This window comes from Mastacembelus armatus, chromosome 18, assembly GCF_900324485.2.
Source record: "Mastacembelus armatus chromosome 18, fMasArm1.2, whole genome shotgun sequence".
NCBI classification, from domain to species: Eukaryota; Metazoa; Chordata; class Actinopteri; order Synbranchiformes; family Mastacembelidae; genus Mastacembelus; species Mastacembelus armatus.
In genome coordinates this window covers 17,438,325-17,460,530 of record NC_046650.1, presented here as the reverse complement: position 1 = coordinate 17,460,530, position 22,206 = coordinate 17,438,325, and the positions used below count along the sequence as shown (strand labels likewise).

The window sequence follows — 22,206 nt, the reverse complement described above, 5'->3', positions numbered from 1 at the left end:
CGGGGAGTTGGTTTGAGACATCACGGAGTTACTGACGGATTTTTTGTTTCTGCGATGAAGTTGTGGTTAAAGTTTTAACGCAGCAGGATTTTATCCCGTTAACGCTTCACTCTGAGAGGAAATGGCGAAAGACCGAGCTGGTAAGAATTTTGTTCCGGTCGTTAGCCGCAGCTAGTTAGCTCCGTTAGCTAAACAGGCTAATCCAGCCGTTGGAGTTTAGCGGGGACGCTAAAGTTACCGTTAGCTCGTTATCGTTAACAAATGCTAACTGTTTACTCCGGGGTGTTGTGTTTGTCGACATATTACTACCTGAACACACGGATATCACACTCAGACTAGTTAACAATCTAACCTTTTCGTGTCTGTGTTGCAAAAAGTTTGTCAAAGTTGCGACTGAGTTATATTTGAAGTGTTTTAGTTAAGTGGTTAGCTAATTAGCTAACAGCTAAACAACAGTCCGTCTCCGCGCTGTTTATATCGAGCTTTTATTTTAACAAACTCGTTATCTGACACGAACATAGAGCTGATGTGTGATTATAGTCAGTGGGTTGAAGTCATGACAAGTTTGGCCACTTTGGCTCAACTTGTAGTTGCTTACAAATTTTAATAGAAGTAAAGTTTGATCTGACAAATATTAAAGTTTATAGTGCTGCCCTGTATCATCGTATGACTTGAATATGTTAACCATGTGAAAAGCTTATTGTGATGTTTACTGCACAGACAGTGATGGAGAGTCAAGTGGAGACATGGAGGAAGACTCTGATAAAATCAGCCCTCTGCTGGGCGACAGTGAGTTTGAGGTGTCCTGTGCCAAAGAGATGGCTCTGCTCGCTCTGATGGAGAAGACAGGATACAGCATGGTGCAGGAGAACGGACAGAGGAAATATGGAGGACCTCCTCCAGGTGTGTGAGTTCACTTCTCATAGGATGAAACAGCGACATCTCCAGGAAACATCAGGTTAAAATAGGAGCAACAACATGAACAGGTCCAGATCAGCATCTTTAATGAGACCAGATGCAGTTACTGGTTCCTGCTGTTTACAGTCAGGGCTCATTAAGGTCAAAGCTTCAAAAGCAAAACACAGCTCTAGAATAAAAAAAGAAAGAATCATAGGTGTCTCCAAACATGTAAATAAGGGTGAACACAGTACAGTGTATTTACAGCCAGCCTTGAACTGAGCGATAAAAGTCTGAAGTGAATGATGTGTCTGTGCTGCAGGTTGGGAGGGCCCAGCCCCCCCGCGGGGCTGCGAAGTGTTTGTGGGGAAGATTCCCAGGGACATGTATGAAGACGAGCTGGTGCCTCTGTTTGAGAGAGCCGGTCGGATCTATGAGTTCAGGCTCATGATGGAGTTTAGTGGCGAGAACCGTGGCTACGCCTTCGTCATGTACACCAACAGGTAGCATGTTCTTTTGTTTTTTGATTGTCTTAGCTCACTGTGTCAGCTCCCTGGGGTTTGTAAACTGGAACATGGATTTAGGCCTGACCTGAACAGTATCACAGTAATTATATTTTCACTGTACGAAAAATTTAGGTTTACAATTTTGATTATTGATTGTGGTTCAGAGAAGCTGCTCAGAGAGCCATCCAGATGCTGGACAACTACGAGATCCGTCCTGGGAAGTTAATTGGAGTGTGTGTGAGTCTGGACAACTGCCGGCTGTTCGTCGGCTCCATCCCCAAAGACAAGAGGAAGGAGGAGATATTGGAGGAGATGAAGAAGGTGCTCGCTCCTGATGACGACTACATTTCCCAAAGCCCACACTGATTGAACACATGGAGTTTTTACATTAGCACAGATGCTACTGTTCGCTCCCTGTTTCCACACAGTCAACATTTCCTGTATGTTTCAGTTTCAGTGTTCTCACCCTGTTTACCTCATATTTGCATATATCTGTGTGTTTGTGTGTGTCCCAGGTGACAGACGGGGTGGTAGAGGTCATCGTGTATCCCAGCTCTACAGATAAGAGCAAAAACCGAGGCTTTGCCTTCATTGAGTATGAATCCCACAAAGCTGCGGCCATGGCCAGGAGGAAGCTCATACCTGGTACCCGAGTCGTCCGCTCCACCTCCTCATCCTCAGTCTTATTGAGGATTCCTTCATCATCTGTCAGCTGCCTTTTCTCCACCTGAGCCATCACTGCTCTTCTTCTGCATGTCCTATCACTTCACTGTCTGAACTGACCAAGAGTCAGTTGCTTTGTTTGTCCAGCAGAGGGAGGTAGATTACCAGACCCTGCAGCACTGATGCCTGACAAGGACTTTACTGTGTGGACATTACTGAAACATTCAGTTGTCACTGTTTGAAGCTCACACATTCAGATCAGTAGCCAGAGATCATTATTCAGTGAAAAGAGGCCACAGCACTAAGTGAGTCGTGTGTGTTGTAGTTTAACAGGACTCTGGAGAAAGTATCAGCTGCTTGTGTCACATCAGGTGTAGCACCTGTACAAAGGTACATACGTGTTTTTTCCATAGGTGTTTTTATGTTTCAGGTTAGGTAGTGAAGTTTGGGCTCTGTCCTGATAAATATCAGTGTCATGTGTCTGCTATGACTCCTCCCTTTACATCTCTTATTTCAGTACAGTGTGAACAAAGTGTGTGTGAAAGGGTTTTTGTTGTGAACCTCAGTCCTGTGTACAGTAAGTTCACCTATGTAGTTTAGTTTTCCGTGAGGAAGTTGTGATCCAGCTGGGACTCTGTGTTTGACAGGAACCTTCCAGCTGTGGGGTCACTCCATCCAGGTGGACTGGGCCGAGCCTGAGAAAGACGTGGACGAGGATGTGATGCAGCGCGTCAGGGTCCTTTATGTATGTCTGTGTGTGTTTGAACAAGATTTTTTACGTGTTTGTTCCTAAAGTCCCTCAGAAATGTCAAGCTTTCACAAAGTCTGCCTGTGACAGACTATGTGAAGCGTTTTATCCCTCATTGATTTCCTTCAGTACACTGCTATGGATCAGAAAGGAGGAAATGTAGAAAACCAGACACGTCACAGGAGGGTTTTAAAGCCTTTATGCACCTGAGCTTGTTTATGTAGAAAATGAGTCACAGCGTTAAAGCTGAGTGCTTTCTATCTCCCAAAACCCACTTCAGCCTCTGCTGTGAAAACATTCTGAAGCCTTAAATTCAGGATCACTCCAAATCAAAAGCACAGCTTGTGAGTTTCCTCCTGTGCTGCCTGCTGTCAAAGGTCAGTGTTCTCAGAAGAGGCCTCTGAAATCAAAGGTGAGAGAGTGTGAAGCAGCAGGAGCTGTGCAGCCTGCAGGGGATCAATTAATGTGGAAGCTTTTACTCTCAGACGGAGATGTGATCGGAGGGCAGTAAATTCAAACCTTAAAGCACCGTACGGCTGTGTGAGGGAGAGTGTTTCTAGCCCAGGAGAGCCAGAGGTAAATACAGTCCTTTGTGATGTGTGTGTGCGGCTGCACTCATCCAGTGACTCTGCTGAAGATTAAATAACCGCTAATTATCTCCATTAATTTAACACAACCTGAGGTTATTGAAAATGTGCAGTGTCTGCTGAGTTTGGACAGATCACTGGTGGAATCCAGAGAGGAGGAGTCAGGAAATTCAGGATTTCTTAACACAACATCAGAGAATCAATAAAGCAGTTATTCTACTGTTTTTGTTAGATCCAGAGTAAACAAGGCTGTTTTCAGACCTACAGCTGTGGCTCTTCCTCCTTTCTTGTCTTTAGTTGAATCTGTTACATTGACTTTTAGATTTGAGTAGTCAAAGGGAACTGAATGTCCAATATGAGTGACATCTCTTTTACCCAGCGTGCTCCATCATGTTGTTCATGAGTCAGACCTGAGTAAATGATGTGATTGTGTTCTCAGGTGCGTAACCTGATGCTGAGCACCACTGAAGAAACTCTGCGACAGGAGTTCTCCCGCTTCAAACCAGGCTCCGTGGAGCGAGTCAGGAAACTCACAGACTACGCCTTCATCCACTACCGCTGCCGTGACGATGCTGTCACCGCGCTCAGCCTCATGAACGGGGCTCAGATCGATGGAGTCACGGTGGAGGTGACGCTGGCCAAACCGGCCGGGATCAAAGAGGGAAGTATGGCTGGGAGGAGGTACCACAGCAGGGGGTACCTGGGAAACAACACTGCAAGCGAAGGGAATGGCACATTTTTCCTGAACAGGAGCGATAGTGGGATGATGGGAAGTGCGGTGGACGGGTGTTCTCCACTGAGAACCATGTCCCTGCCACCTCGCCTGAGGAGCCCCTTCTACACAGGAGCAGCAGTAGGTGAGGAGGGGGTTAATGTCTGGGGCCTAGAAACAAACAAATGTATTAATCAGTCCTTTAGTTGTCTGACTGATTGAATGGCCATGGGTGTTTGTTTTGTGTGTGTGTGTGTGTGTGTGTGTGTGTGTGCGTGCTGCTTCATTTCCCTGCAGGGTATTGGATAACTGTAGCTGTATTTGATCTGTCACACTGACAGACTCATTCCCACTGGGGAGAAACCGTTTCCTTGCAGATTTTCAGTGTGAAAGTGACGGCAATTTTCGCTGAGTGCTCAGAAAAACGGCTGAATATCAATCATGAGTGGTCGTTTTCGTAGGGAGCAGATTGTTCTTTTCCATTTTAGATGTCGCTGCAGTGTGAAATTTGAATTGTAGAAATCCATTCCTGCCTCCTGGTTTTCCTGCTTCACACTGGGGTCACACACACTGGTTGTTGGTTTGAGATGATGTTTGCACAGTGGAAACAGGTTGTAGTTTATAGTTGTTGTGGCAACACAGACGAAGGAACTTTGAAAACTGCAGCACAGAAGCAGATACTGAAATACTGTCCATTTCTGCTCATACTGAGGGGTCTCGTGTGAGCCAAACCCTCACTGTAACAGGAGAGGTTGTTTAGAGCCAACCACAGAGAATCAATCGTGCCAGGGCCCAGGAGAGTGTGAACATGCTGTTTCTAGCAGCACAACAATCTTCACTTCAGGCTTCCTGATGACTGATTCAAACAGTCAGACTCTGTGTCTTCAGGCTGTCTGTTTCGTTCATTGGGATGATTTTTTTTAGTCTTTATCCTCAGAGATTAAGCAGGTTGTCAGTTCATATATTGATAACAGCCAAAATACTAATCTGCTGATGAAGCCAGACTCCAGTTTCCTCATGCCTGCAGACATTTCTGAAAATTAGAAAAGTTTGTGAGTTAACTCTCCCACAAATGGACTGTGAAATATTGATGAGAGGAAAGATGTCGTGGCTGCGCTGGACGACTCAGCTGAGTGTAGTCGGCTGATTTTGGGCGGAAGGGATGAGAGGGAGAGACTCCTGGGAAGATTTACTTTGGGCTTTAGACACATAAAAAGGAAAGAGACAGATTTAGGATTGAGAAGCTGGATGGAGGTCTGAGGCGGATGAGGCATTATACGACAGAGAAAGAGATTGATCAGGATGCGGGTTTAGAGAACCTGAGATGAGTCAGGGGAAGGGAACAATATGTAGACAGGAGGATGGACAGAGGCAGAGAGAGAAGCTGTTGTCAGTAAATCCTCTGGTTTGGCAAATGTGGGGTAGTTTGGTGGAACATTAAAAGCTCTGCTCCAGTGTGATATTTGGGTTGTTTACACAAATTAGAAAAGTTTGAAAAGCAGAACGAAGCAGTTCTAAAGCAGAACGAAATGAGCAGAAGTGAACCCAAAGCAAACAGAGCAGTGTGAACATAAACATAAGCCCAGAAACCAGTCTCCTAATGCTGTCAGATGAAGTCATTAGCTGTGTTTGTTGACATACCTGTATTTGCTAATAGAGCTCTTCCTCTTAATTAATGGCAGAATTAGCATAAGTGGATGTGCTTCATCTCTCATGCTGAGTTGTTTACTGTCAGTTAGTGTTGATGGTACTTCATGTGTGAAGATCAGCTGCCATTGTAACCAGAATCACTGCTGCTTTTCTTAAACTAACCATCTCTTCCAACATTTCCACAAAACGAAGCAAATGTCAAACCAGAGTCATTGATAGAAACCAGTGAAACATATTTCTGGATGAAGATAAGCAGCCGGTGGTTTACAGGGGCTGCGATGGAGACATTGGGTTCGGCAGATGAAGTGGAGCCGAGTCAGTCACTTTCTATGGCTGCACCTAATGAAGCCCTGGTTTTCCTGTTCTGCTGCCGAAGCTCCTGTTTCAGTCACGTCACATGTTTTTATTGACTCAAGGAGTCAAGTTCAAAATCTGAACTTGGTAAATAACTTCAGACATGTGGCTGTAACCTGTTTTAACCTTTTATCATGAGTTATAATTTAAAGATTGGGCTGGGGGTTTAACCGTGCTCATTGCACTTATGTGAAAAATGTCCTGGTTTTCACCAACAGTCAAAACTCAAAGATATTAAGTTTCATATTTTTATCTGTGGCTTGTTCTGTCAAACATTTTACAGCCGTCTGAGTTGGTCTTGGGGCCTAGAGGTGAGAAGCTGCTAATGCTAATGCTAACACTGCTTCTCTGTTCTCAGAGGACCAGGACCGGTGTGTGTTCCCCCTGTTCCCCGGCACACCCCTCTCCCCCACCAGCCTGCTGTCACTAAAGCAGAGTCAGATCAGCTCTGCTGTCAGTCTGCTCGAATTTTACTGCCGCAAAAACTGCTGGTCGCAGCCCGAGTACCACCTGTACTCCACCCCTGGACAAGACGGCAAACTGCTGCTCCTCTATAAGGTCTTTACAGCGTCCCAGCAGCTTCTGCTGTACGACAGCAGAAAAACAACAGCTGTCATACAGCTCAGAGAGCATAAACCTATATCTCATCAAATATGGCTGGATATTGGACTGTTGGTCAGATCAAACGACATTCACATATGTTACCATGTGTTTTTCTCTTTTAAATGATATTTTATTTAGAGAGAACACTTACTCAGTCGATGGTTGTGTGTGTTAGGTGGTGATCTCGTCCACACAGCGCTCCTACCTCCCAGACAAGCTGTGTGTGCTGCTGGATGATGCCAAAGAGCTGGCTGCACAGAACACACTGTGGAACCTGGGTACTGTCTCTCTCACACACACACACACACACACACACACACACACTGTCGTACAGCGGCTGAGGAAGCATAAACCCAGCTGTAAATTCACACTGGTCATTGAGTGATAAAGTTTTATCCCTGTTTCAGTTCAGAGTGTGAACCTGAGCCTCGTAACATCAGTGTTAATGACTGATGTGTGAACACAAATAGAAGAGCAGAGATTTGACTTTGACTGTTTTAACAGATGCAGCAGTGAAACACTCAGTTATTCTGTGGTTAATCTGTGACCGCCTGTCTGTCTGAACCAGATGTGATCCAGCAGCACAGGAGTCTGTTCACTTTATTACCTTTTTAGTCTCAGTCTGACTATCATCTTCACATTCTTCACATTCATGCTATTGTCTGCTCCCCTGCTCTTTTCTGTTTATTTACATAACCCAGATAAAGAGAATTAAACAGCACAGAGCAGAGCCCAGACAATATCTGACAAGAATAAACCAACTTGATTTTTGATTGTTTATTGTGTGAACTGTAGCTGACGCTTCACTAATAAGCTCCCTGAATGCTGATTGGAGGAAGGACTTGGTCCGCATTCTCTGTACGTTGTGTATTGTCTGAACTCTGGGTTTATTGGCTTTTACTGGGTTTTACTGGGTTATTCTGGGCTATACTGGGTTTTACTGTCTCACAGTGTGTTCCTTGTTTGCTTCTCGGGGCAGCGTACAGTAACAGACAGCATGACTGGACTTATCTGTGTGCACATCAGGCTCCTTGTCCCCTTTTCAGATCGGCACCACCGAACCTCCTTCAGTTTGAATTCACGGGATAGTCTGCGGTATTTGCAGCACCTCTGTTCAGAATGTGCTGAAACATTACCGGTGTGACTGACATGCTCTGTGGTGCCATTGTCAGGACTCACACTTGCTTTTTAAACTGACAAAGTCCCACCCAGCTGTTCAGCGAAGCTTAAGCACAGCAGTAATTCAGTGTCTATGAATAGCAGGACTGAAAGACCTTTTCTCTTCGGTGTGAAAGGGGAATAAGAATCATTTTAGAACAGGAGGAAATTCTTCATTGCCTTGCAAGAAGCAGGTTTATGAGGCTGCAGAGCTGGGGGGCCCTGCCCTGTGGTGGACGCTTTAATCAAAACTCCATTTTTTATCAGTGTCAGGAGGGAAGAGAAGGTCCAGTGGTAGAGCTGTACCCACAGGAAACACAATATCTCCCCATGTCTGTCCTTCCTTTCCCCTCTGTGTCTGTGGACCTGGTGGTGCTGCCCCATCAGCATTTATGGTTTTTCCTGCTTCATAGTGTCACTGGAACATGTTTAAAAAATAATTTGTCCTCTCTGAGCATCAGGGTTAAAAGTACAATAAAATCTCCAGAGTTAATCCATCACAGGATCATCTTCAGCCTTCCCTCCTCACTGCACATCCTCACCTCCTTCCTGCCTCCTCACCTGTACCTCCACCCTTTGTCTCCTCCCTCCCTCCCTCTCACCCCTCCTTTCCCTCCTCTGTTGCAGAGTCATCATCCTTCCTCAGCACATCCTCCTGCGATTCTCCCAGCAGCCCCTCGTCTCCGCTAGTCATCCCCACTGCCGCCACTAGTCCTGGGCTTCTGACATGCAGTGGCAGAGCCTTCACCTCCTGCCTCCCTCCCCCACCTCCTCCTCCTCCTCCTCCACCACCACCGACATCCTCCTTCCCCATGTCCTCCCTCTCCTCTCTATCCCCTCTCACTCCTGCGACCTCCCAAACACAGAGACTCTACATGCCCCCCCTGTCGCCCTTCTACTGATGGTGAGACTCACACAGCTGCTGGTCCTGCTGTATTCTGAGTGGACCTGGGTTCATTATACAGGAGGACAGTTTTCTATCAGGGACACAGCAGCATTTTCTTTGATGTTAGGGGCTTTTATAATCTGTGCAAACAAAGACGTTGGTTCAGATCATTTAAAAACAGCATGAGAATCAGACATCTGCTTTCAATAGTCTAGATATGCTGCGTTTCTGGATTTGGAGCAGTGACGTTCAGATGTGATATGTTGTTGCAGGAGGAGAGCGATACACGGCAGGAGGCGATTAGAGGAGCAGGAAGACGGGGATTGTGAGGAGAGAAGGCAGAACTGTGCACCAAATGTCTCCCAGCCATGTTTGTGTCATGTGTTGACTGTTACCTTCAGTTTTCATTCCTCCCTGAGTGTTTGGTTTCCGATGAGCCGCTCTCCTTCTCTTCTCTACCACCTCTGATAAACGCAACAGCAGATACACAGCAGAGATACACAGCAGAGATACACAGCAGAGATACACAGCAGAGATACACAGCAGAGATACACAGCAGAGATACACAGCAGAGATACACAGCAGAGATACACAGCAGTCCAACAGATAAACCATCCTTTTTCAAACTCTGCTAAATGTCAGCGCATCGGCCTTCACCTCTCCTCCTCCTCTCTGATGTCAGGGTTAACCTTTAAGTACCCACAATGCAACAGCAGGGGCACAGGAGCAACTGCCATCAAATAAGGTGCAGTTGTTTTTCTTACCTGTGAAAGTTGTGAGAACTCCCATAAATAATATATCACAGATGTGGCCTAAATGTAAACCAGGTGATCTTTTCCTCTGCAGTACTTCAAACATGTTGTGGTGTCAAGGGTGAAAGGTTAAGTTGGAGAAAAGGCTCGGAGTGTTTGATTGAAGTGCACAGGTGGAGCTCAGACTGAGGGAAGAAGTAAAACATGATGTTTTCCCTCCACACTGCACGTAGAGACTCATTTCTAGTTAGTGTTTTAGTCTCATTTAAACCAATTTCACTTTTTAAAAACTAGATGAAAACATCTTTTGACCCTGGTGCATGACCCGATTTTATGGTTTTATGATTTTATAGAAAATCGGGGGAGATATTTAAAGGTTTTTACTCACGTCATAATTTTATTCAATATTAATAGTAGTAAGTTTTTACACTTGGTTGCACACAGTTTTACAGGGGGCCTGTTCAGCTGACTGCTGCTTTATGAATTACATGCTCTGAAAGCAGTAATCAATTAGTTGATTGGCAGGAAAACGATCATTTTTGAGATAAAAACACTGAACAGTCTGTGGTTCCAGCTTCACTGATGAACACGTCACCTCGAGCTCTGGACTCACACATTTTCATTATTTTTGCTCTTCTCACCAGACACTAACAAAAAGTAAAAATAATTTGCATATTAATTGATTCTGTGAAACAAATGTCAGCCCTGTAGCAAATAATGGTCCCTTTCTCCACTGGAAGTGTAATTCACTCATAGGGAAGACTGAACCAGTTTAATGAGACCTGCAAGTGTGGACTGAGGCCACATCCATGATATTTTGTGTGTGGGAGCTGCAGAGGAGGATGAAAGCAGGAGGTGCTTTAGTTTGTTTATCAGAGGAGGAGAAAGGAGGTGCAGAGTGGACTCTGTTCTCAGGTATATAGTTGGTTCAAAGCTAAACTCTGAACTCAGACCCAGCCGACGAAGGATGTTCTGTAAAATGTCTTTGTACAGTGATTGTGTTAGAATAAGTTTCACTCACTAATCCAGTTTGTCTTTGTTTTCTCAAGTTCTGTTTTCAGGCTCAACAGAAAATCTGTGTAGAAAGTGGAGAAATGTTTCTCTTGGTTTTAGAGGAGAGAGAGGAAGATGACATGTCAGGTCGTATCATTTGTCCCTCTTTTTTCAGTGAGATAAAGAATCCAAACCGCAGTGATGGGGTTTGCTTCTGTTTTTAATGTTGAACTGTAATTGGTTGACCGACTCAAACGAATCCTCAAAAATAACAGTACAAGGAACTGCAGATTAAAAAAACAACCGAATCAAAACCAGAAATCAGGACAAGATGAGTAAATAGTGACTCAGTGTTAATAAACTCAACCCTATTTATTCTCAGTATCAGTTCTTCACTGTAAAACCCACTTCGATGAAGCGTTTGATTATAAAATGGGAAATGAGAAACTGCTGAGGCGATGTCATGTCAGGACTTATTCTCTGATGTAGAAACAGTGATCAGCTTTCAGGAAGCTGCAGTACGTTGTGTCTATCAAATAAACCCGTGTTCATCCAATCACTGCTGACGTCGTCTTATTATTTTACCTGATGTGATATTTCTGTTCGCCCTGCTGCTGCACATGTTCTGTGGCGTTTACCGTGGGAATAACCTCAGTGAGTCTGTGTTTTCAGCAGGAGGTTGTTCTCGATGTCCGTTGGTCAAAACCCTCCAGTGCAAAGTGGAATCGGACTGAGTGACAGAGGAGGTATATGTTCATAGCCACTGTTCTCCTCGATAATCGGGTGGTTTCAAACTAAATGCTCCGTCAGTGCATCTTCCATCTTGTTATTCTTCAGATTTCTGCTGTTTTCCTTTGAGTCGTCTTTGTGTGATTCTCCAATGAGCGTGGAAACAGGTGGATAGAAACGGACGCCTGATTCCTTTTCTGCTTCGCCCTGTGGTTCTTTTTAGCTTCAGTTTTCTCTGACTCAGTTTTTAATCCGTTCACTCAGCTGTTCTCCTGTCAGCACGTTTGTTCTAACCAGCCCCGTAGTGTGTTACCAGTGTGTGTCAGCTGTGGGTGTTGTGGCTCCGTGTTGCTGTTTTTGCTGTGTGATGTTGAGGAACATCAAAGTGCTCTTCCTTTATTTTGACTTGCTGATGGAGGAAAGTTCTGATTTAAGACGGTCAAAGCTGCTGAATCACTGTGCGTGTGTGTGTGTGTGTGTGTGTGTGTGTGTGTGGGTTTTAACAGGCTGCAGCTCGATGATTTACCTGATTTATTTGGGTGTGAAATATAATATTTGGCTGCTAAAAGCTAAAGTTAAGCTCCACGTCTTGTCCTCATGTGGCAGCTTCTTCACTGGGAAGAGTCTAGTCTTTTTACCAGTTGTCTGATGTTTGAAACCAAGAAAAGCACTTTGGAGTTTAACTCAACAAATGAAAGTAAAAGTGACATGTGAGACTGTCACTGTTGGGTCTGAGGCCTGAATGAGCTCTTACAGGTTCTAACATCTAGAAATAACAGAACCCTCCACACGAAGCAAACACAGACACACCAGGTTCAGAGATGGAAGCAGTCTGGTCTTGTGTCCACATTGTGACATGGGTTCCCCTGCACTGTCCCTGCATTAAACCTGATGTTTTGTTCCAGCAGGTTCTTGTGGTTCTCACAGGCAGCAGCAGTAAACACAGTCAGACCCGTGGACCACTTTGATTTCTTCTTCTTCGTCCATGCTCAGAGGTTGATTCGCCGTTTTCCTGCAGGATCCATCTTCTTCTGTTTGTTACTTCTCCCTGTCAACAGTCTTTAATTATGATTATGAAGACAGGAGCTCTGTCTTTGACCAGTTTGTGCTGAGCTGCTCCTGCACAGGTTTGGCAGATTTGCATGCGATTAAAATCTCCCTTCTTCCTCCTTCCTGGGGTGCGTCGGTCACGAGGGAGAGGGAGAGACTCTCTGCTCTGACGGGGGCTTTGAAGTCCAGAAACAGGATTCAGTGCTGCCAGGACATCCCTCTAAGACACGAAGACGAGCACGTGTTGTCTTGGTCTTTGCTGTATGAAATGATTTGCTGGCAGACCTGTGTGTGTGTGTGTGTGTGTGTGAACCCCAGGAGGCTGGTGAGAGTGCATCTGTGGACTGTCTGTCTTAGTTTTCACTGTGGGCTCATTATAAACAGCCCTGATTCACTTTGAAATGAGGGAGGTTAGTTTTTTTGTCAACATTGTGTTCCAGGAAATCGTATGAAACAAATGTGCTCATTATAAGATCCTTTTTCCCCATTTTCCAGTTCAGATTAGACTGTCTGCAGAGGCCCACACAAACTAATGTACTCCTAATGCTCATCATTTATCTCAGTGCAGAAGGTTTGCAGCAGAACAACAGAGCCAGAGCGATGTGACAGTAAAACCTCACTGACCTCCCAAAGCCAAGAGGCGTTTTTCATCTGCAGCCTGGCTCTGCAGACGCATCGAGGCGTTCATGGACCTTTGATGACTCTGATGATCTTCTGCCCTTTCACCTTTTCATTCATCACACCACTAACCTTTGTGCTAAAATCACTTCATGACATGATGGTGTCCTGCTAACAGTGTTCGTCATACATACAACCCAGCACATTAGCAGCAGCTTTTATTGTTTAAAAACTCACTATTGGACAATGTTTCTCTCTAAACTTTATTTTTTCCTGAACATTTAGAAACAGTATTAAAACATGGCAGAACTTTAAACTCTGGAAATGCTGTAACAAAAATGGGAAAATAAAGATTTTAATGGCCCAGATCAGCTCCAGCTGTTTTATCTCCAACTCCCAGTTCAGATTCACTGTAGTGGAAGAACCAGGTGAAGTCTGAGTCTGTAGGACTGAAACAGGCTGCAGGACGGATTTTGTCCTTGTGAAACATTCCTGCATCTGTTTATCCTTAAAAACATAAATCAGAAATATAAATCCCAACAGGCCACAAACAGCCCAGCAGTGGAATCACTATTTAATGTGGGGTTCAGGTAGATGGATGTGTTCACTGACCTCTGCAGCGAGAGATGGAGGTCACCCGAGGTGTGTGTGTGTGTGGCAGAAAAGATTTATTCTAACTGCTTTTCTTTTCCAGAGACACACTGAGTGGCTTCAAGGTGGGAACTTACTTTGTTAACAAAGCACTGACGTGAGAGATGGACGACAGACGAACGAATTATAAATCAGGGTAATGATCATCACCTCTGTGACTTTTGGCAGCGATTATGGGGAACAGCCAATCAAATGATCATAAACTAGAATTATTGATGAGATTTGACAAGAAGCAGGAGTCAAATATCCATAAAGAACATAAACAATCATTCGCAGAGAATGGAAGAAGATTCATCAGCTGCCTGAGTATCTGCTGCGTTAGATTAGATTAGATTACAGCAACATGCTGCTGAGCATACTGGCCTTTTATAAAAGCTCATACATCAGCATCAGACTGGGTCAGTATCACCTTTAAAAGTTCCTTGAAAAGCCGAGTGCTGAATATTTGTTCTGAAAAAGGTTTTGAAGTCTTTAATTAGAGCACGGGGAGACGCTAATGAACTAAACAGACAGGAGGTGCAGGGTTTAGCAGCCACAGTTAAACCAACAAAGACCTTCAGCTGTTTCTGCTTCTCAGGAAATAAGGCCATAATCATAATTAGGTCCAATCTGTTGCAGGTATTTTAGATGTTGTCGTTACAGACTGAAGGATATGAACCTGGAGAGAATGGGATTGATCACGTTTCCTTTATAGAGGCAGCTCACTCAGTGAAATGACTTTACTTTTTCATGTCTTGGCATGTGAACACAAACTGCAGCTGAGGCTCACGGGAACGTGAGTGATCTTGCTGGTTGTAGTTGAACGTTGACCTAATAGTGTGGACTCAGAGCTGCTGTTCAGCCTCCACCAATCAGCAGGCTGGGCACGTTTGATTGACAGGCCGTGGTCGGACGCTGAGGCTTTTCTTTGACAGTAATTACAGCGGAGTGGGGAGTCCTCAGTGGGTGACAGGCTGGAAATGGCTGCCCGGCGGGGGGTCTGACGGATCTCTTGAATGAAATGGGACCCCTGGGCACGTTGTCATAGAAACCTGAAGCCGCTGTGAAACGATGGCTGATCAATCAGCCAACTGAACTTTCAGAGTCACTGTCAGAGGTGGATGTCACCATCAAACACAGGACACGTTTCTGTCTTCACCACATCCAAAACCGTGGAACCGTGGAAGATTAGAGCAGGACTGGATCAGCACTGAAGGCCACCGACGGACAAATCAAAGCATATTTTATAACCACAAGCAAACAGTGTTTCCAGTCCTCCTTTTCTGCAAAGAAATCAATCTCCCACACAGCGACATGGCTGTTCCTGCACCGTCTATAGATCCTGTGGGTAATGATGGAAAATAAACCCGAGCAGTAAACAGAAAGCTGCAGATAACAGCCCTGCATTATGAAACAGTTTTTCATAAGGAAACAGGACAAAGAGAAAACCTCAGTGCAAAGACTGTTTTCTTAATCCTTTATGGATTTTTTTTTTTTTTTTTACTTATGTTGCACACATTTCTTTTCTGAAACTCTGGACACGTCAGCTTTTAAACAGGTGACATTTCACAGCAAATTCATTTCAGTTTCAGCCCAGAGGGTCCAAACACAAACCTCAGCTCAGTGAGCCAATGGGACGAGACCACAGTCCCCCAGATGTGACTTCGTGTCCCTGCTTTCAATAGTGTGTGTGATCCATCCTAAGGCTAATATGAAACGTTAGCTAATGTGCTGTTATACTGTGTTAAAGTAGAAGTGTTCCTGACCAGGAGTGAGTGTAAAATACCTGGAAGTGTGTCTCTGATTTCTGTTTATCCCAGGACCAGCAGGAGCAGGTCCTCGCTGGTTTGAAGCCTGGGGGGGGGGGTGTTGCTGCATGTTCAGCTGCACCTGCACGAGCAGATGGATGTAAAACAGGTGAGATTTATCCTCATTCGCTGAGTGAAGCTGCAGATTCCTCCTGCTCACGCACATTAATTGACCTTCAGATCACCTAAAATGTGGTTTCAGAGTTTCGTCCGTGCTGCCAGGAATGAAACGGAAATAAGGAGTCTACGCTTTAGCCTACTATCAGATAGAAGACAGATATTCCTGAGTATAAAATAAATTCCGTGCTGGAGGCAGCTCTGGTGTTCAATGTCAGAGATAAACTGCACCTGTGGGCCCAGTCTCCCACAAACAAGCCAGACATGACCTTGTGGTTATTTTCAAAATAAAACCTGAAAATACATATTTTTCAGGTCTGTCTCATCCAAAAACTTAAATCTTTAGATTCTGACTTTCCAGAGTGTTATGAATCATCTGCTTCCATCAGGCCGTGCTGCTAGAAAACACTTTAAATATGCAGAGCACGTGCAGACTGCGTGTTTATGCTTTTGTCAGTCACGCCGTGCTGCTTCATGCCTGGTTGTTCTTCTGAACATGAGCCAAAGTGGCCTCAGATTCACAGCCTGTAACAATGGAGATAAACACCGTCTGTGTCTCCTGCCAGGACGACTCAGGCTGCCACTTAAGTAGATGGAGTTTCCACCTCATGTGCCAGAGGTCAAAGTGCCACCACTACCGGTGTGTTTATGACTGCGGAGTCAGCCGCCGTCCCGAAGTCCCCCCCCCCAGCTCTCCCTGAGAAGCACCTGAGCAGCCTCCTGTCCCCGACCCCCCTCAGCACAGGGTGCCCGGCCTCTCTCGCCGCTCAAACTGTCTGGTCTCGCCTGCGCCTAGACTCCTGGAGGGTTATTGCGCTGTCTCACCACAGCCTTTCATCCTGTCGCCCACAGCTCTGACGTGAGAGCTCGAGGTGTCTTTTGTTCCTGCTTTGGAGGTTTTGTGTCGTCGGCAGCCTCCACTGCTGAAGCTGATTCCAGCCCTCTACAACTGTTCCCACGTCTCAGCATCTATCTCCTGCTGCTGATAGAACAATGCTGCTTTCATGCCGTATCAAGCAATTTACACATATTTTCACATCAGCTGCATCAAACTAGACTACAGTCCTTTTTAGTTTTGCATAGTTGCATAAATCAAATGAAACTCTGTTTGAATAATCTGAAGCCAACATGGACCGGAAAGGAAATTGGAACATCTGCTAATGACCACCTGTGTTAGCGTGGGAGATAATCCCAACCCTTCCTGGTTTATCTCGGATGTTTTTACTAAATGAGCTGTCCTGTGCTGACGGGTGGGGGGGGTCAGTGCAGCTTTAGTCTTAACTGGTCTCACAGCAGACAGCATCCATCAGGAGTCCTAAAGTCCTCACCCTAAACCTCAGCGAAAGAGAAGAGTTGATAGTATTTTCCCAAACCAACAGCATTTTAGACAGAAACACCTGCTGAGACTCACTTTCAAAGTTGCACTTACATTAGTTAGTCACTAATTTCATACTGACTTCATGATCTTCAGAGTTTTCCTGCTCTGCTGATTTGCAGACATCCCCCCTGGAGCAGCTTCATCGGAGAAATAAAACTACCCAGAGTTCCTCCACTTAATGAAATTGCAAATGCCACACCAGCTGCCGAACACGTCTGTAATCTGTGCAGCGCAGCGATGGCCCAAATCACAGCATCTCCTCCGTTTGGGCCCCCGCTGGGATCTGCTGAGCTCCCGCAGAGTCTGCTCTCAGAAATGTGTCGTGTCTTTGCTCTGAGGAAGCTGCTTCTGTCTGTCACCGAGGATTTACTGTCAGTCTCCACGGTCACAGTGCAAAGCTCACTGTCACACTCAGATGTGTAGATTTGACTCGGTTCTAGTTATATGTGACACTTATTTTGTACTTGTACTCAATAAAAATATAGAGTAGAGCTTATGCCCATACACTGTTTTAGGTCCTTGCCCCTTTAATCATCAGGTAGATGACCCTATTTCCATGTTGGGTGTTGCTGCTCCTTATTTAAAGTCAGTTAAATATAAATAGTCTCATAGACTGTCGGTAGAATGTCCTCGGACCATGGAGCTGCTCTGGCTGGGTTTTAAGGTTTATAAAAGTGTTTCTCCAGTAAATCACTTCAGGCTCAGTCCACCTCCTCTGTTTCCTGCACATCCAGCAGTTCAGCCTAAAAAAGATCCTATTAAACATCACAGAATGTGCCAGGAGCCTCCAAACTTTTCTGAAGAGCTGCTCAATGATCTGTGCAGGAGAAGAGAACTTTCTGTCTTTGAGTCGCAAATTAGCCTCCGTTTGAAACTTTGGCTTTATGACGTTTCTGCTGTTTTTGCATTTCCTCAAGGTACAGGGACCTATAAAAACCTCAGCGCTCAGAGACACCTTCGTTTTCATTTTCAGGGCTTAAAGGTGCATTAGACACAACCTATAAAATCAGATTTCCAAATAAGCAGAGCTCAGGAGGGAGATTAGTGAGCAGAATAACAAAGCTGCTCTGACATTTTCTCTCAGCGGCAGGAGAACCAGGGATTTTGTTCTTTTCATGATCTTAAGGGCAGAAGTTTCTCTTTAAGAAGAAATAAGGCCCTTGGCGGCTGAAGGTAAATCAGCATGAATGGCTCTGAGGAAGGTATGAGCTGTTTGGATGATTTATCTGGCCTCGCTGTCTCTGTGAGGAAGGTTTGGAACTTTAGGGTTGGAGCAACACGACCTGTGAAGTAGTTTGTACCTAGACCTTAGTCTTGAAGGGTTTTTGCCTCATTAACCTTCCTGTTTAAGTGCTGCAACAAGACTTTAAAGCAGACAGTAGTGAAAACAGACACAGTCTGACAGTCAGACAGCAGAGTGGGGCATCAGGCTGTGGGAGGTGCATGAGACTCAAACTGAGTGTAACCACAGATAGAAGTTGGAGAGCGTCTACAGGTGCTGCTGCCAGGAAAACACATTTCTCCAGACTCTCCTTTATGTCCTGAATGCATCACCGTTTGCTGCTGCTAAGATCAGGGTGACCTTTTCCCTGTGACGCCAGTAAACACCAGCTCCCAGAGACAGAAACACACACCCAGATGAGCTGAACGCGACTCTGGCATGACGCTGTCGGACTCGACTGACAGGTGGGGAAAGTGTTCAGCTCCTGACATCCACTCACTGACCCAAATACCTCACATTCTGTATCTGTGCTGCCTAAACACGTTTCCCCTGAAATGCTATCAAAATGTTCCCAAACACAACATCAGTCTCAGGGGATGTTTGCTGTCTGATAGCAGAGTTTAAACAAGTCCCTGACATATCAGCACTGCTAAAATAGCTCGGCCCGTCGCTGTCGGAGCTGGTCTAATCTAAATATCTGTCAGATGGAGCAAAAGAAGAGTTTGATTGGTTTCCAGGAGTCACAATGTTCCACTGTTTGTGAAGAAAATCCTCCTGTTTTTATAATTTAGGCTCAGAGACCTGAGCTGTGCACTAAACCTGAGACCCAGTGCTGGACTGAACCTCCATCTTTAACCATCTGACTAGGGGAAAGACTCAACAACGTATTAAAAACACACTAAGTTTGTTTTTTAATGTTAAAAAAATCATTGTTCCATTTCAGGTACTGCTCATTTGTTTCTTTTCTCTTTCTCTTAGATTTAAAAGTCCACAAACGTCCTCACAGCAGACTCAGACAAGGTGTCCTTGACAGAGTAAGTTAATTGGGACTCGGCAGCTCCCAGAAGTCTTTGAGCTTTGGTCACCTGTTCCCTGATAAACAGCCTGAATGTTTCAGCAGCGCTGAATCTAACGCGGCATCACAACAAGACAACGCGTCAGTGACGACTATCTCAGTTACTGCTGCCTGTTTCCTCCTCACACACAAACACACACATGCAGAGGACACACACACATTCAGAGGACTCACAATGAGACTCACAACGTCCCCCAGCAGCATCTCATCCAAGCCTGGGACAGAAATAATAAGCTCCTTATCTGCCTCATTTTCTGAGACACAAACAGAGGCATAAATAAATCCACACACACACACACACACAGACACACACAGACTAAAGCGCGGACCCTGACACAGCTCAGGGTTTGACACAAGCAGCCGGGGGAAGCGTCTGGTAGAATACCAAACAGCCGCAAGCTTGACTTTCTCCACAACAACGAGCAACGAGCAGAGCTGCTGCTGGAGCTGCTCAGGTGCCTAAACACGCAGCTAATCTCCCATCATGCTCAGGGTCGAAGATGGTCATGTGGAAGATGACGCCTCAGTTAGCTAGAACAGATAATCACTGATCTGGGGCTTTAATTGACTGCAGAGACGGCGTCGCCACATGGGACAGGACCATTTACAAACTGTGCTAATCAGCTGTGGGGTTTAACTGGGAGGGTCCACTGGTTCCAGAAAAGTTTCCTCTGTTCCCCAGATGTTTTTCTTCAGCTCTTATCTTCAATGTTTAACACACAAACATGGGGGGTCTTCTCTTGCTGCTTTCTGTCATGAGTCCCCCTGTAGTGAGTCAGACAGATTATAAAAATCTCCGGGTGGGTCTGAACTAGTTCAGCCTCATCCTGTCAGAAGCTGATGACAGGATGAGCTGGGTCCTCATTGTGTGTCCTGCTCTTTGTTTTGGTTCCTGACATGTGGTTTGTCGTCTGCTTTACCTCACAGTCTGTCCACTAACCTCTCCATGCTGGCACTTCGTTGATTATTGATTGTTTATTGATCTGCCTGTTGTGACTACTGCTTTGCTCTTTGTTTTGCCGCACAGGTGTAAGGACTACAATACCCATGAGCACCTTCAGTGTGAAAGGTGATGAGTCTGCCTGATTTTAACCGAGCTGCCACGTTCCCAAATCTCCACGATGAAGCCGGCGAGTTCAGACAAACGAGGGCTAAACTTCCTGGAATCAGAAAAGCAACGGGCCCTTTGATAAACTCTCTGATTTCCACTCCGACATGTTGTAGGACTGAACTGTGACATGGAGGCATCTGTCCTGCTGTGAGCTCTGTGCTGCTCAGTCTTTCATCAGCCGCTTTCATCTCCTTCTGCTTCACACCCTGTTTGATTTAAGAAACCACAGTTTTAATCATTGATGGACCCCCCCCCCCGGTTCTTCTCATTAATCACTCACTCGTTTGGGTCGACACTGTTCCTTTTGAACGCGGATATTTTGTTTTCTATCCAGACTCTAACATTTTAATTAAGGTCATGATGATGCTTGTGTTGTTTCCTTTGTTCTGTCCCTTCTCTCCTCCTCTCTGATCTGGAAAGACTTGGGTATGGACTGGGCCAGACTCTTTGATACTGGACAGCAGGGCAGTATCCACCCTGTTCCTGCAAACCACAGAGACCAGGACTTTCCTCCTCTGCTGTGCCACTTTCTGACCTCGACTCTGATTTCACATTAAAAAACTGGGACCCTGGACCCTCAGCTGACCTGGTGGACATGAGACGTCTGCATTTGTTTTCAGAATTATTCCTGCTGGTCGGGCTTTTTCCCTTTTAAGGGAGTTTGCAATATAATCAACGAACCATCTAATATTGATCTTTACCTTAACAAAGAAAACTGAAAGTGGCTTCCCTGCACATGGACCAGTGTGAAAATAGTTTTCGTTCACGCTGACACTTCCTCCACATGTGCCTGAGCTTTAATTGTTGTTTACCAAGCAGAAGAAAATGGTCAGTTATGTTTCTGCAGCTGCCTCCTCACCTCGACACAACAATCAGCGTCAGGGCGGCGCTGTCAGGCGTTCTGCATCATTTCCTCTCCGGCGGCGAAACGAGCAGCGTCTGTGCTCAGACATTTGTTGGTGATGCACCTGAGGGCGCGGCACATCAGCACAAACACTTCATACACGTCCACCTGCTTCCTGCAGGGGAAGCTTATCTGTCCCAGGTCAGGACTTTCTGAACGTGTCCTGGACTTGAATCATATTTCTGCCTGCCTGACTCAGACCTTCCTGTCATTCGAATGGAGCAGGTGATCATTATGTCTCTCTCACTAATCGAGCAGATGCTGCTGTGTTTTAGCTGATCGAGCAGCTCCAGGTGAGAAAATCACAGACATCTGTCTCTAAAGGTTCAGTGACATTAAGATGCCTTGAGCGTTTTTCTTGGACTTTGTGAAACCTGCCGACTGCAGAATGAAGGTGAAGCAGCCATGAAAACCACAGGTTTCTGAGTTCCTGTGCTGTAGCACCGAGGACACAGGAACGTTTACCTGACATCCTGGTATTTCTGTGTTGTTATTAGCAGGTGGATCAATGGGAACCAGATGAGGGCTGACACATGGCAAAGGCCATTTAAAATCGAACTGTGACGTCCAGGGTGCAGGGGTACGTGGCTCAGAGAGACCCGACAGTCTGTAAAGTGCATGAAGAAGGTTGGTTTCCTTCTTTGTGTCTTCATGTCGGTGGCAGTACCTCAGGACGACCTTTGCTCAGTGACCCGGTCTGTGATTGGCTGCACAGACGGAAAATGTCAGGGTGCGATAGGAAGAAAGACCTGAGGCTCTGGTCCCTGGTGGATGTGGTGATCAATAACCTGAGCCCCGGATCATCTCCTCTAATTCGTCTGCACGTCACAGCTTCCATCAAAGGGGGCAGGGTTCACGTCTGCTTTCCAGATCCTTTAAATTCCTTTTGAAATGTTTTTGCACCTAAAAAGCTAAATGTGCTTATAGAGATTTTGCCAATTTAGTACAAACTGGCTGTGGAAACAGCTGTAAGCTGACAGAGCAACAGTGGATCCAATTAAAACAGCAGAGATCTGGCCTCGGACTCGGCTCCTGTGGGACACGAGTGTGAAGCT

At 45.5% G+C, this 22,206-nt stretch overlaps 1 protein-coding gene across 1 annotated transcript; it reads left to right on the top strand.

The window, feature by feature from the left end:
- Positions 1-121: 121 nt before the first annotated feature.
- Positions 122-8,780, top strand: rbm46 (RNA binding motif protein 46). The gene is made up of 10 exons (XM_026322813.1): positions 122-140; positions 721-903; positions 1,220-1,400; positions 1,568-1,724; positions 1,919-2,048; positions 2,714-2,811; positions 3,841-4,258; positions 6,476-6,675; positions 6,896-6,998; positions 8,506-8,780. The coding sequence occupies exons 1-10, from the start codon at positions 122-124 to the stop codon at positions 8,778-8,780; spliced, it is 1,764 nt and encodes a 587-aa protein (XP_026178598.1).
- Positions 8,781-22,206: the final 13,426 nt, after the last annotated feature.

Coding starts and splice junctions, on each gene's coding strand:
- rbm46 (XM_026322813.1), top strand. Junction 1,401..1,567: donor TTCGTCATGTACACCAACAG/GTAGCATGTTCT, acceptor ATTGTGGTTCAG/AGAAGCTGCTCAGAGAGCCA. Junction 6,999..8,505: donor GAACACACTGTGGAACCTGG/GTACTGTCTCTC, acceptor CCTCTGTTGCAG/AGTCATCATCCTTCCTCAGC.